Source organism: Mesoplodon mirus, assembly GCF_964341445.2.
Source record: "Mesoplodon mirus genome assembly, chromosome: 9".
Lineage (NCBI taxonomy): Eukaryota > Metazoa > Chordata > Mammalia > Artiodactyla > Ziphiidae > Mesoplodon > Mesoplodon mirus.
Genome location: NC_138985.1, coordinates 44,012,304 through 44,026,936, shown reverse-complemented (window position 1 = coordinate 44,026,936; position 14,633 = coordinate 44,012,304). Strand labels below are relative to the sequence as shown.

The 14,633-nt window shown below is 37.7% G+C and overlaps 1 protein-coding gene across 1 annotated transcript in view; it reads left to right on the top strand.

Annotated features, from left to right (window-relative positions):
• The window catches only part of HDAC9 (histone deacetylase 9), a 568,543-nt gene that overhangs the window by 277,870 nt on the left and 276,040 nt on the right, over positions 1 to 14,633 (top strand). The window contains exon 16 of the mRNA XM_082632918.1: positions 2,687 to 2,736. Coding sequence (XP_082489044.1) covers positions 2,687 to 2,736 — 50 coding nt within the window. The remainder of the gene's footprint in view (positions 1 to 2,686; positions 2,737 to 14,633) is intronic.

The following is a 14,633-nucleotide window of genomic DNA, read 5'->3' as shown; positions in this document are numbered from 1 at the left end:
AAAATTCATACAGTTGATGATTTTAGAGTTAACTTTAGATACACATGTGGAGTTCCATAGGCACCTCTCAGGGATCAGTGCAACGATGTCACCGTTGAGTGCAAGCTACAGGGGTAAAGGTAACCAAGGATGTTGCATTGCTAGGTCTTGATATTGAGCACTAAATTCCACTTTGATGATGCTTCTGAACTGTATCAGTTTCTCTCATGAATCCAGAAACTTGGCCGATTTTCCTCAATTCAGGGTCTCAGTTAAAAATCCCATTCTTTTAAAAGTTAACTTTTCATAATTTTTTGTTCTTTGTGAAACTTGAATTCTTGTGGCTTGTTTTTTGTATCTAAAAGACCAGGTTGAAGCTGCCATGTATGAACGTGTAGAAATTCATAGCCATCAAGATATTTTCTCTCTCTTTATCCCTTTCTTTTTCTCCCACACATCCTCTTCTTCCTCTGATCCCTCCCAACACAGATGGTGAGGGAGGGGTTGTCAATGCACACACACAGTAAATTAAAATTTATTCAATTCTATGAATTCTCTGAATTTAATTGATACTACTACTTTTTTTTTTTTTTTTTTTTTCCTTTTTGCGGTATGCGGGCCTCTCACTGTTGTGGCCTCTCCCGTTGCGGAGCACAGGCTCCGGATGCGCAGGCCCAGCGGCCATGGCTCACGGGCCCAGCCGCTCCGCGGCATATGGGATCCTCCCAGACCGGGGCACGAACCCGTATCCCCTGCATCGGCAGGCGGACTCTCAACCACTGCGCCACCAGGGAGGCCCGATACTACTACTTTTGATAGTTATGTTCTGGAGTTAGGAGGAAGGATTTAAACAAAAGTTCATTATGACCGGACCCATCAGTCTTCGTATGTTGAAAGACATCTATAGCTTATACAATAATTAGATTTGAAAATGGGCAGTATTTATCTCTTTAAATACTCGAGACCCTGTAAGGTGACACTTTTCAAACATTCTCTTTAGTCATTTCTGGTGAGAGGTTTTTCCTTAGCATTAATATTCCTGTCATTCTTACTACCAGTTTTCGTTATCTTGTGGCTAGCCAGAGCTCAGTCCATGGGTGAGGCAGTATAACATTATTAAAAAATAAATTGAGTCAATTCAGTGAAATAAACATTTTTTGCATACTACCAAATTTAAATTATTGATTAATTTGGTTGTTTAATATTATTTTAAACAGTACTAAACTAGATTCTCCTCAAGTATTAAATCATTTATTTTCTGTATTTGCTTAGAGTTTAAGAATTTTTTAAATTACTTTAAAAATTACTTCAGTACACTGTAATATTATCTTTAACCTTTTTCACTATGGAATGAAGAGTTCAGACATTAAAATATACATTATTATATATTTTAATTTCACATATGACATATGAATACATCCTTGCAAAATATTCAGTGATACTGAAATATCTTTGTTATGAGGAACAACTTAAGAAAACTTTTTACCCCTCCCCAAGCTGTCCATACAATTTTTTATGTATCTTTTACTGATGTCAGTATTCCAGTTTTAATATTTTTTCATGATTTGTTTTTTTTGTTGTTGACTTTTCATCTTTTTTCCATGAGGCTCCTTATATATAACGAGATATCTTATTTTTTCATTTGCACTTACATTTTTCTTTATCATTTTCCATCTGTTAGCAATTGCATTTGAAAACTGAACTCATACAATTTATTGTTTTCAAAATAAGCTTTCTTCTGTGACAGTAAAATCTATTTAGACTTTTACTGACATGATGTGAATTCCATCACAAACCTGTTTTCAATTTTCATTATTTATTTCATTGATCATCAATAGAACAAATGAATTAGGATAAGTGAAATGGAGGTTTGTACCTGGTTCTACCACTAATTTCCTGAGTGACCCATATGAGTCACTTCAGAGCTGTTTAACTATGATATAGAAATGCCCACTGCCTTTCCTTTAATTACTTTGCAAGACAGATTTTAGTCTTAGAGGTTTAGGAGTAGTAATTTTTTGTTTTCTCTATACATGTAGTAGATAATGTAGAAAATCAAAGTGCAGGTAAACAAAAATGATTAAAACTTTCATAAAATCTCAATTCCAAAAGATAGTTACAAGTAAGATTTTGGCATTTACTTTAAAGATACATTTATATGTATATTATATAGATCCCCAAAAGGTTACCCTTTTTATAGTGATTTGTGACTTATTTGTTTAAAAAATTGTGAATGTTAGAGAGGTTTATAGTATACTTGGTCTTAGCTATATCTGAAGTAGAACTTAAAGATAAGTCTGTATACTTGAATAAATGCTTTAATATTTGGAGCATGTAAAAAATGACAGTGTATTTCATAAACTCAAAACATTACACTGGAAGGATACACATAATGAACAGCTGAGTTATTTATGATAAGTTATAAACAAAAAAGGTATTGTGATAAACATCCTGTAGGGCAGTTGAAAAAAATCTTGAGACTCAACTTTCATAGGTATGTGTTTGTTCATGTGGGGTAAAAGACTCTACGTGTAATAATATATGCATTAATTTGCTTTGAGTTCTTAACTCTCTAAAATTTGATCAGTTTCCTTCTGAGTCAAATGATAAATACCATGTGACATATTATGTGTTAATAAACACCAAAATGTTAAAACTATAATTATATTCCAATTTATATATTTTTTCATGTCTTCTTACTGTGTAGGTGACTCTTCTCAAAAGTTTTTTTCTTCATTACCTTGTGGTGGACTTGGGGTAAGTATGAGTTTGTTTACTGCTTTTTAAAAAATTTTTTTTATTGGAGTATAGTTGATTTATAATGTTGTGTTAGTTTCATGTGTACAGTAAAGTAAATCAGTTATACATATATCCACTCTTTTAGATTCTTTTCCCATATAGGTCATTACAGAGTACTGAGTAGAGTTCCCTGTGCTATACAGTAGGTCCTTATTAGTTATCTATTTTATATATAGTAGTGTGTATATGTCAATCCAGGTCACTCAAATTATCCCCGCCCCCTTTTCCACCTGGTAACCGTAACTTTGTTTTCTACACCTGTGACTCTGTTCTGTAAATAAGTTCATTTGTACCATTTTTTTTAGATTGTACATACAAGCGATATCATATGGTATTTGTCTTTCTCTGTCTCACTTACTTCACTCAGTATGACAATCTCTGGGTCCATCCATGTTGCTGCAAATGGTATTATTTTGTTCTTTTGTATGGCTGAGTAATATTCCATTGTATATATGTACCACACCTTCTTTATCCATTCGTCTGTCAATGGGCATTTAGGGTGCCTCCATGTCCTGGCTATTGTAAATAACACTGCAATGAACATTGGGGTGCATGTATCTTTTCGAATTATGGTGTTCTCCAGATATATGCCCAGGGATGGGATTGCTGGATCATATGGTAGTCATATGTTTAGTTTTTTAAGGAACCACCATACTGTTCTCCATAATGGTTGTACCGATTTACATTCCCACCAACAGAGTAGGAGGGTTCCCTTTTCTCCACACCCTCTCCAGCATTTATTGTTTGTAGATGTTTTGATGATGGCCATTCTGACTGGTGTGAGGTGATACCTCATTGTAGTTTTGAGTGCTTTTTGACCATCTGTATGCCTTCTTTGAAGAAATGTCTATTTAGATATTCTGCCAGTTTTTCCATTGGGTTGTTTGTTTTTTTGGTATTGAGCTGCATGAGCTGTTTGTATATTTTGGAGATGAATCCCTTGTTGGTTGCTTCGTTTGCAAATATTTTCTCCCATTCTGTCATTTGTCTTTTTGTTTTGTTTATGGTTTCCTTTGCTGTGCAAAAGCTTTTAAGTTTAGTTAGGTCCCATTTGTTTATTTTTGTTTGTATTTTCATTATTCTAGGAGGTGGATCCAAAAAGGTCTTGCTGCAATTTATGTGAAAGACTCTTCTGCCTGTTTTCCTCTAAGAGTTTTATAGTATCTGGTCTTACATTTAGGTCTTTAATCCACTTTGAGTGTTCTAATTTCATTCGTTTACATGTAGCTGTCCAGTTTTCCCAGCATCACTTATTGAAGAGACTCTTTTCTCCATTGTATATTCTTGCCTCCTTTGTCATAGATTAGGTAACTACAGGTGCGTGGGTTTATCTCTGGACTTTCTATCCTGTTCCATTGACCTATATTTCTTTTTGTGCCAGTACCATACTGTTTTGATGACTGTAGCTTTGTAGTATAATCCAAAGTCAGGCAGCCTGATTCCTCCAGCTCTGTTTTTCTTTCTCAAGATTGCTTTGGCTATTCATGGTCTTTTGTGTTTCCATACAAATTGTAAAGTTTTTTGTTCTAATTCTGTGAAAAATGCCATTGGTAATTTGATAGGGATTACATTTAACCTGTAGATTGCTTTGGGCAGTATAGTCATTTTCACAATATTGATTCTTCCAATCCAAGAACATGGTATATCTCTCCATCAGTTTGTGTCATCTCCAGTTTCTTTCATCAGCATCTTATGGTTTTCTGAGTACAGAAAACCTGTACTTGCTTCCTTAGGTAAGTTTATTCCTAGGTATTTTATTCTTTTTGATGTGATGGTAAATGGGATTGTTTCTGTTTACTGCTTTTAAATAACATAAACTTCCAAAAATATATCCTTTGATTTATCTGGTCAGTTGTGTTTAAGACTGTTTCTCAGTAGAAGTTATGCTGGACTTCAGGTTATTATGGCTACATAATTTGTAGGGCTCAATGCCAAATGAAAATAGAGATCCCTTTGTTCAGAAATTATTAAGAATTTCAAGATGGCAAAAATACCAAAGTAATCCAAATATGGGGCCCTGCTAACTATAGGTTCCTGTGTGAAGCCACTTTGCTAGACTAAAGGTAATATGAGAGGGTTCATAACGTAGTTTCATAGCAGAATTCAGTTTTCAGTAGAGTCATGCTGAGTATGCATATGCATTATATTCCTGGTGAAAATGGCATAAACTTCACAAAGCACTTTGAATTGTGGGACATTTTGTTTGTGAACCTCCTGAGGCCATTTTTGTCTTCAATAATTAACAAAGCCTTTTTGACCCAGGATATTTATACCATATTTCAAGGACAAATTTGTTCAAATCCAACAACGTATGAAGAAAAATGTCTACATTTTTGTGGATGATTAGAACATACCCTATAACCTGCAATCTATTTAAAGTTAACCCTTACCAGTAAGAAGCCATCATCCTGTAGAACTGAGTGCTAAATCATGTTAGGACAAAGTAATTCTAGATCAGGTTTCCAAGGACTAAGGGATTTAAGTCAGTTAAGTTTCTTAGATATTGAAGGAAAGAACACAGCTAGTCCTGAGTACGTTTTAGGTAATATTTTGCTATAACTAAATTTTATACAGGGAAATCCCATACATTTTCAGCTAATTCTGTCATTTTAGTGATGCTAGATTTTGCAGGGATAATCTTTCTATTCCTTCACCTGTGACTCTGCCTTCTAGAAATAAAAATGGCAACTACAACCAATATCCATTTGGACTTTACAGTTTACCAACATGTACCTGAGGTTTGTAATAACATTATAACATAGTCATAATTATTAACACCATTTTGCCGATGAGAACCTGAAGGCTCAGAGAAGTGAGGTTATTTTGCTGAAGTTACTTAGTAAAGGCTGAAAGGCTGAAGGTATGAGGTTGACATGCACGTCCATGTGGAGGAGTTCCAAAAGAGCATTTTAGGTCCTTCCAATGCTCTCATCTTCAACAGACCAACCGCAGCCCCTGGAGCCTAGCAGTGCATCTGTGTGGCTAATGTAGTGTGGTCCCCTTGATGGCAGCTCACCAGTGAACTTTGCTTTTTGACTCCTAGGACAGGACAGTCACCATCCCACATTAATCCATGCTCATTTTTTGCAAACCTCCAGTGAAGCCAGGAGCTTACAGAGTCATTCTAGAAAGCAGAGAATTTACTGACTTTTAAAATGGGTTTCATTGGTTTTTGCACTTATTTTCTGACATCCCAACTGGCCATTTTTAGAGAATGGCTCATTACCTACAAATGAGGCAAAGAATGAAGCAAAGTTAATGACTACTTAGTGGGTATGGTAATGGGGAGGAAATCAAAGCTGTGAAAAGAGTGGTGATCATCAAACTCCCACTCACTTACAAGTACATTTAATTCATGATCCAGAGTTGAAATGAGGACAGTTTACTAGGACCCACTTCCCAAGTCTGACCTCTGCTGTGCCTATGACTCACTATGCCTTGAACATAAAATACATGTACTCAACTGTGCTAAACACATACCAAGTAAACTTCTTATTCTTTAGCAAGAACTGCTCTAGTAAACTCTCAGAAGTACCCAGGGGATGAATAGTGACTGCTGCTTCTGGCACAGTGGGTGTCATAGAATAACACCTAATCAATATGGTGGCATCAAAGGTGGTGGATAAATCTAGCTTGCACAAGCAGAAGCAGGAAGAGTAAGACTGGATTAGTTTGACTCCATCACTGCTGGAAAGCTCTGGAGAGAGGCACCTCTGTTTTTCAAATTGGCCTATAGGTCTCCTGGTGGTGTTTATGTAGGTCTAGGTGAGTGTGTATGTGTTGTGTATACCTACGCTTGTTGATGCTCTAGAGAACTAGCTTGATTCAGTGTTTTGGGTTTTTTTTTTAGGAATCGGATTGTGTTCTTAGACATTCAGGAACCATCTTGACTCCTAAGATATTTGGTTTTGATATAAGTCCTAAGAGAAACTCTGGGTCCTGTGGATTTGTATCCATCTAAAATTTTACCTCCAGGACAGTCCAAGACATACTAAGTATACAAAAGATACCCAGTATGAACATGGAGTGGCCCAGCTTGGCAACATGGGGGCACACCAGCAAGCTTGGAAACCACTAAAATCGCTTTTGTCTTAAGGCATTTCTTCCGGTTCATATTGTCTAAGATGAACCCATTGGTTTAAATGCCAAAACACCTAATGCTCCCCAGTCGTTGGGATAAACCCCAGTTGCCTAGAATATATACCTTCCTACCAGATGGGTTTAATTTATACCTACTGAATGCTGATGGATTAATTGGCTTTTGAGGGGTCTGCCTGGGACATTATGAAATTTAAAAAATCTCTGCCTCTTATTAGATCTTCCTGTAAAATTGCAGGTGATAATTTGGTCAAGCAGCTCAATGGGTGAATGGTAATAAGTTGCCTTAAAGTGTGCTCTCCAGAATTGCATTTTGGACAACAATCTCAAGGTTTCCAAATTCCTTTGTGTTTGGTTCTCATTTTGTTTCGTTACTATGGCATGACTCATTTCTGATTACTGTGTGATTGCACTGCAAGAAAATGCACCAACTGAAAAGAGCATTTTACCAAATCCTGGGCCTTGGTAGTCATATAGTGAAACAGATAATTAAGGGACTCTGGAAACAAAAGCCAGTGCCGAACCACTTTAGTTCTCACTCCTCAGGGTATATCACTAAAAATAGTGATCATTTTCCTGGCCATCTGACCTGCTGCTGTGTGAAGAAATCTTGAAGTCATTTCTCAGCCTTATTTTTCCCTCTTCACTTGATAGGCCACAAAAAAACCCACAAAAGCAAGGACGAGCAGGCTTTTATGATAATGTCGTCATCAGCTCCCAGCTTCAAACGCTTCTGCGGCTTTTGAGTTGTCATTTATAACTTGGAACTGAATCGACCCATAATTCCCCTGATACACTTAGAGAAATTGATAACAGACTCTGCACTTCTTTTATGGCTCGGAGGAGGCAACTCCAATCACATCACTATTGGCAGGCAATATTATTTTTTGACATGGTTGTAAAAGTATAAAGGGGCTTATGGCATTTGTTTAGATGAGGAATGGGCTCTCAAGCTGTGCTGGGGTTTACAGGACCAGATTAGTGAGAAGCAAAGGGAATATGATGTTTGCAAACAGGATATGATTTTATATATAAGTTTGGGTTTCATGCTCTGTTCCCTGGGGAAAGCCGTGCAGACAGCAGAGAATTCCACTTTTATCCTTCAACAGACAAGCTCCTAGTGCCAAAAGGCAGAAAAATAAACGTGGTCAATGGGCAGTGTCAGACCCTTGATTGGAGGAGGAGGAGCTGTGGAAGAGGCAGAACAATTCCCTGGGAGGAATGAGGAATTGCAGAGCATGGGCAGAATCTGGGCCTGCCTAACTGGTCAAAGATGTGCCAGAAATGAGGCTCTGGGAGGTTGAATCAAGGCACCTTCTCCAGCAGCAGCCTAGTCAGTCCGTGAACATGACACTGGCTTCTTATTACAAACTTTTACTCTGTCCATATTCTCTTTGATTACACCTAGATCTGGCACCCTGTGAGGCTTATGGATGTCATTTTTTGTGATTTTTTGGGAGGGGGAAATAGGGAGAAGGATTAGGTGATTGTGTGGCGGTAATTTGAGGCTCATTTCAATTGCTCAGAGGTTTTCAGGAGACATTTTAGTTATATACTAACTATACTCCCTATAGAGGAGGCAGGTTTGGATGAAATGTGTCAAATTTTCTTGAATTTCGTCAAATTAAAAATGTAAGCTCTCCCCTCTGATGTATGAAATGTACATATATATATATATATGATATATGTATATACACACACACATATTTTCAGAAGCAAATGCTATTCTTTCACTACATTTATAACTTCATATTATTTCCCCATTTATTATATACCACATTGGTCCTCCGCATTCATTCCCCCAATGACAATTTAAAAAGTTCCAGTGGCAAGCCTTTCAAAGACAGCTTTCTCTCTTGTATTATAATATCAAGGAATGATTTATTTTATGACCAAATCTATGGACATATGGTTAAATTCAACATAACAGAAAGTTTTGGTTAATACATTTTTCTGCTGTTTACAGTGGTCTTCTTTGAAACAAAAAAAATCAGTATTTTAGAAGGCATAACATGTGCCTCATAAGAGGGGTGAAGGGCCGGAAAAAGTAAGATAAGGCTCCTTGCCAGTGATTAGACAAGGAGCAGGAATGCAAAGACTAATGAGACAAGACTACTTTTCCCATTGCTCATAGCCTTTTCAGTGGGCTGATCTGGGTAAACGTTGTGCTGTGGGAGCACAGAGGAGGGAGCTTCCAGAACAGAAAAGAAAGAAGAGGGGTGTGGAGGTTAACTCCAGCAGTTGTAAGCTGAATATTCAAGAACAATTAGGAATGAACGTGTGTGTGTGTGTGTGTTCGGGGTGGGTTATGACTGTGGAGTAGCAGGGAGGCATCCAGGCATTAACTGTTTAGGCTCTCATAACACACCATATTTTTGACAAATGCACCAAGCAGTTGTCGATTAGTAGGAAATTTTTTTCCTCAGATAAAAACAGAACCAAACCCTAATGCTTATGCCAAAATTTGGATATTCCTGAAGTTTTGATAATGATTCAGGAACCCCTTACTCTTATCTTAGGTATATGCATCATGTGTTATTCTCACCCAGTTATCCCAAGCAAACACGATGCTTTTTGTTACATCTGCAGAAAGAGGAGGGAATGGCATCTGTTTCTCACGTAATCAGGATAATGTTGATTTCTCTCATATTAATGGTCAGCTCAGACCTGGCTTGCAATCAGTGTTTCATTTCCTCCACTGCTGCTATCAAAGATGCATCACAGTCCTCTTCCCTCCAGCACAATAAGAGGATCCACCCTGATTTGGAATCTCTCTTTTCCTCATCTCCCTTTCTAATTGTATTTGGATTTTCATTAGTTTTAAACTTGACGCAAATGATACTAGCAGGAACACCCCAGGGCACCTGGAAAAAGTAAAACAGATAAGCGGCCTTAATGAAATTGTTTTGAGAATTTTGTTTCATGCTGTGGATTCCACAAAAAGATCATATTGCCCCAGACTTGGAAAATATAGTACAAAATATTATGCAAGCCAGGAAATTCTTTCTAAATAACAAAGGAAGTTTCCAGTATTGCATAAATTATGCTAATTGTGTATACTCAATGATAGTTGCAGGGAAATAGACAACATTCCCCACAGAGATAGACATACATACATTACTCTGTGTTTACTGCGAACTGTAAAATTTTATAGAATCTTTAAATGCATGATGTCCATTGCAGGGAAGAGGAAAATTAGAAATGAAAACCTTAACTTCCTCCTTAATTCATTCACTTAACTGTAGCATGCCATCAGTGATTAAATTCTTTCGATTGCTTTGACATTATGGCTAAACACAACAGGATGCATTTTGGGGGTTTTGGGTTTTTTTTTTTAATTTTTCTTTTTTTTTAAGATTTAATTTAATTTTTTTTTTTTTTGGCTGCGTTGGGTCTTCGTTGCTGCGCACGGGCTTTCTCTAGTTGTGAAGAGTGGGGGCTACTCTTCGTTGCAGTGCGTGGGCTTCTCATTGCAGTGGCTTCTCTTGTTGCGGAGCACGGGTTCTAGGCACGTGGGCCTCAGTAGTTGCGGCATGCGGGCTCAGTAATCGTGGCATGTGGGCTCTAGAGCGCAGGCTCAGTAGTTGTGGCGCACGGGCTTAATTGCTCCGCGGCATGTGGGATCTTCCCGCAGCAGGGATCGAACCCGTGTCCCCTGCATTGGCAGGCGGATTCTTATTCACTGCACCCCCACGGAAGTCCTGACAACAGCATGCATTTTGAAATTTCATTTTCATTTTCTTATTTAAAGTACAAATGAATATAACAAAACTATTAAAATTCTTCTGTTGTCAAAATGAGATAGCTTAGAAATGCTATCATCAAAGCTTTACACATGTGTTTTTTACACTCGGGGCTACAACACCTGTAAAAAATGACATACACAACTATGTCAACCAAAGTAGTGTCAGTAGTAGAGAAGAAGAAAACATATTCATTTCTGGAATTCCTTTTTCTGTCATTTTTCTCTGTTCCTTTTCTTTACTGGCCTATGGTTCTTGATTATAAACATTCAGACAAGAAAAATTGCACCTTAGAGCCTGCAGTTGCTGAAGGTAAATGGATTTGATGAACTTCAGGCTTCTATCTAACTCAGGAAATCTGTGCTTCTATGAAACAAAAATTCAGAAATTAAAACATTCTAGAATAAATTTGAATATACATCACTGATTGTCACTTCTGATTGTCAAGAAAACATAAAACCTTAGGTCCAACAAAAATTTAGAGTTGACAAAGGAAATGAGACTACCTAGGAAAAAGGAATCTTTGGGACAGCTTCTGTGCTGTGCAGCCTGAAATGCAGATAAATCCAGGCTCACCTCAGACTTTCATTTTGATGTGAAAAAACTACACTTATATTTTCCCTTTGTCACATTTCTACCCTGGATAGTTTCGGGTCCAGATACTCATCCTGTAACTAATATCTAATACATAGTATTGATATATCATTACTGGGTTTGTCTCTGCCAAGTATTTTGGCAGAAAGTTTAATAAAGTATAACTATTACGATTCTCAAACAATACACACAGTTTTTCTTACAAAATCCAAAACTAAAATAAATTAGTTTACTGAATGCTTGAGCCATAGTAGGCAGTTCACAGCAGAGTTCCTAGGACTTAATTATTCCAAACCCCCAAGTAGAATCCATAGCTCCCATCGCCTAGGCCAGCAGCATCATTATCACTGGGTCGTGTTTTATTTTTAAATATAAAATAATAAGTAAAATAAAGGACTTGAAATACAGAGCAATGACGCACCTTAGCAATGAAGCATATACACTGATTCATTGTTTTTATTGAGGCTAATAAGACTATTGAAGGGCTAATATATTTGAGAATGATATGCATCCAAAACCATTTGGTTTATTTATGCTTTTATCATATTCTAAACAATATGATTTATATGGTCTATAACTAATATGTACTGTGGATACATTGTTATCCTTTATAACAATCTTTAAAGACTTCTCAAAGTGATTCTATACCATTCCGAAGTGTAATCATTCAATCCCAGGAGACTTACTACTAACTGTGTAACTGAGGCTTTGTAGTCTACAGAAAAGGAAACTGAGGCTCAGAGAGGAGAGTAACTTGTTCAAGTCTCATAGTTAGTAGGTGGTGAAGTATAATAGAAGTCTCCTGATTCCCAAGCTCTTAACCACAGTTCTGTGTACACACAACTCACCATAATTTCAACCTCACATGATTGTCAGCACTCCTTTCCCAAATGAAAATAACCCTAACCGTAAGAAAAGCAAAATTGTTTCTTTTGCCAAGAACATTCTCTTTTTAATTGAAATTCCTATAAAGTATTAAATCCATGAACTCAGACATCATTAATTTGAGGTAAAAAATTATGTAGCTGTATACAGCATTTCAACTCTAACTGGACCCCTGAAGAATCTCTGGCCTTGGAGGAAACCACTGTGGAGTGGGTTAGAGAGAATCTCATTTCATACACCGACTGAGTCAGAGTTAATTTTATTAAGTTGCTTTTGGTGGGAATGGGGCTCTAACATGCATTGTTTAGTGAATAAGAAGATCAGCTTATTATGAAATACCCTTTACACAGTATGTGCATCAGATTAAATAAAGAAGCAGTAGGAAAATACTGACATGATATTACTTGGCTGTAGCTCTAACTCAGTCTTGGTAGGACTGATCAGCAGGTCACTGAAATTGTGAATAGCAACAATGGGAACTCTCACGTTCCTTCACTGACCACATAACCCACAGGAATCCATATATTATTTGTCAAATCCTTTAGTCCACCAGTATCTTAACTAAAGATCCTGAGTCTCAAGCTGTAGCACTTTGCCACAACAAACATGTTACTTCATTTATTCTTGTTATTGGCACGCAAATAGCAAAGGGATATTTTTCTGAAGATGAAGAGTGACTAAAAATTGCACATGTAAGGTCAGTAGAGCTGCCAGAAAGCAGTCGATCATACTGGGAGGGGGTTTGTAGTAGAGCATTAACGTACATGGCCTGCCCCTTGTCTCCTCCAGCTGCTGCATTAATAGTTCACGCCTTCTTTCCATATGGAATGTTGGTCACAGTGTTCATTCATCATATCCATGGTTTTCCTTGGAATCTGAAGGTCCTCCCTGTAGTTGCTCTGTTTCTTTTTCATCTCACCATGACTAAAGAAGCTAAGGTGTGGGCATTATAACCTACAAGTGATCCCAAGGGAATGGGCTGTCATTCATGTGTTCCTCGCAGTGTTGAACAAAAGAGAGAAGGCATGTGGTTTCACCCACCCATTGTCATCATAAATCCATCCCAGCTCCATTTCAAAGGTCTCAGGGTTTCAGCAGAACATCTAACATGAAATGAATACATATATTCGAAGAGCTGGCATGTTGTATCACATGGGAGATGGGAGAACACCCATTGTTTCAGGCTACAGAGCCAAATGAAGAAGAATCCAATAAAGAATGCCATGGCTCCTCAGCCCAGAAGTAGGTTTCTCATCATTATACTACAGAGGAGAAAAGTGATGATAACCCAGAGTTATAGTGGCCTCTCAAGAGGTTCTGAAGTGTTGCTACCTAGATGACTGCAGAACTATCCCTGAGAGGTTTTATGATTTTAGGGGATATGTCCTTCTGCCCAGCCCTAGAGTCAGAGAAACCAGCGATGAAAAGTCTCTGTTAATAATTATTTCATTCATGTGAGTCTCAGTTTCTTCATCTGTATAATAGGAATAATGAAGCCTCTCTCATTGTGTTATTGTGAAGATCAAATGTAATGATGTAGGTTATCAATGACAGCTGTGTCTATAGAATGGCCACTTCCCCACTTTGACGGGTGGCCCTAATTTTTTCTCCTTTTGCAGAGAATAAATAGGCTGCTGTCTCAAGGGTGTGATTTAAAAGCTTCAAAGCTCTGAAACCCTGGGGTCTCATAGGATGCACCTACCCAAGTGATGTTCTACCATTAGAATCCTGGCACTGTTAGGAGACTAATAAGGAGGGGGAGGCCATTGTTTTTAGAAGCCCCTATGATGAAGCACATGGGCAAAGAACCTTGATTTAGGAATTGGAATATTTGGATTCAAATCTCCACACTGTCACAACTTGAAAAGTGTTTCTCTGACTGTGAAGTGTAGAATCGGATTCAACAGTACCGGATGGGGCCTGAGGTTCTGCATTTTTAACAAACACCCACATGATGTCAATGCTGCTGATCCATGGACCACAGTTTGAGTGACAAGATCCTGTATGACCGTGAATGGACAAATCATTTAATTTTTCTGTTCTTCAGTTTCTTTACTTCTTCTAAGTAGAGGTGATTAATGAAATGTGCTTTATCTTTCTCCTTGGGGACAAATGTGACATGCTTGGGGATCTGGTTGACTAAGACGTAGATAAGCAGTCTGTCTCCTTTGGGCAAATAGTCACAGGGCAAGGAAGTTTCTATGAGGGGCAGGGGTGAACCATGACAGCAGAGGTCCAGGGTGCTAGGGGGAGCTCCAGGTGATGCTGGATGCCAAGCTAGGGAAAGGAGGCACCTGATTCTGGCAAATGAAAGCTTCAGGGCTAGGTGTGACACTGACTGAGGAAAAAAGAATGGTTCTTCACTCAGTTGTGTATGTAATACAAGACCTAAATGGAAGAGGGATTTTTATGTCACATTTCATCTTTATTTAGCCACAGTAGAACACTGTCAAGAAATATATCACTATGGAATGAATTTGTTTTCATTCATTAATTTATTCCCTTTACAAAAATTTATTAAGCATCTATTATGTG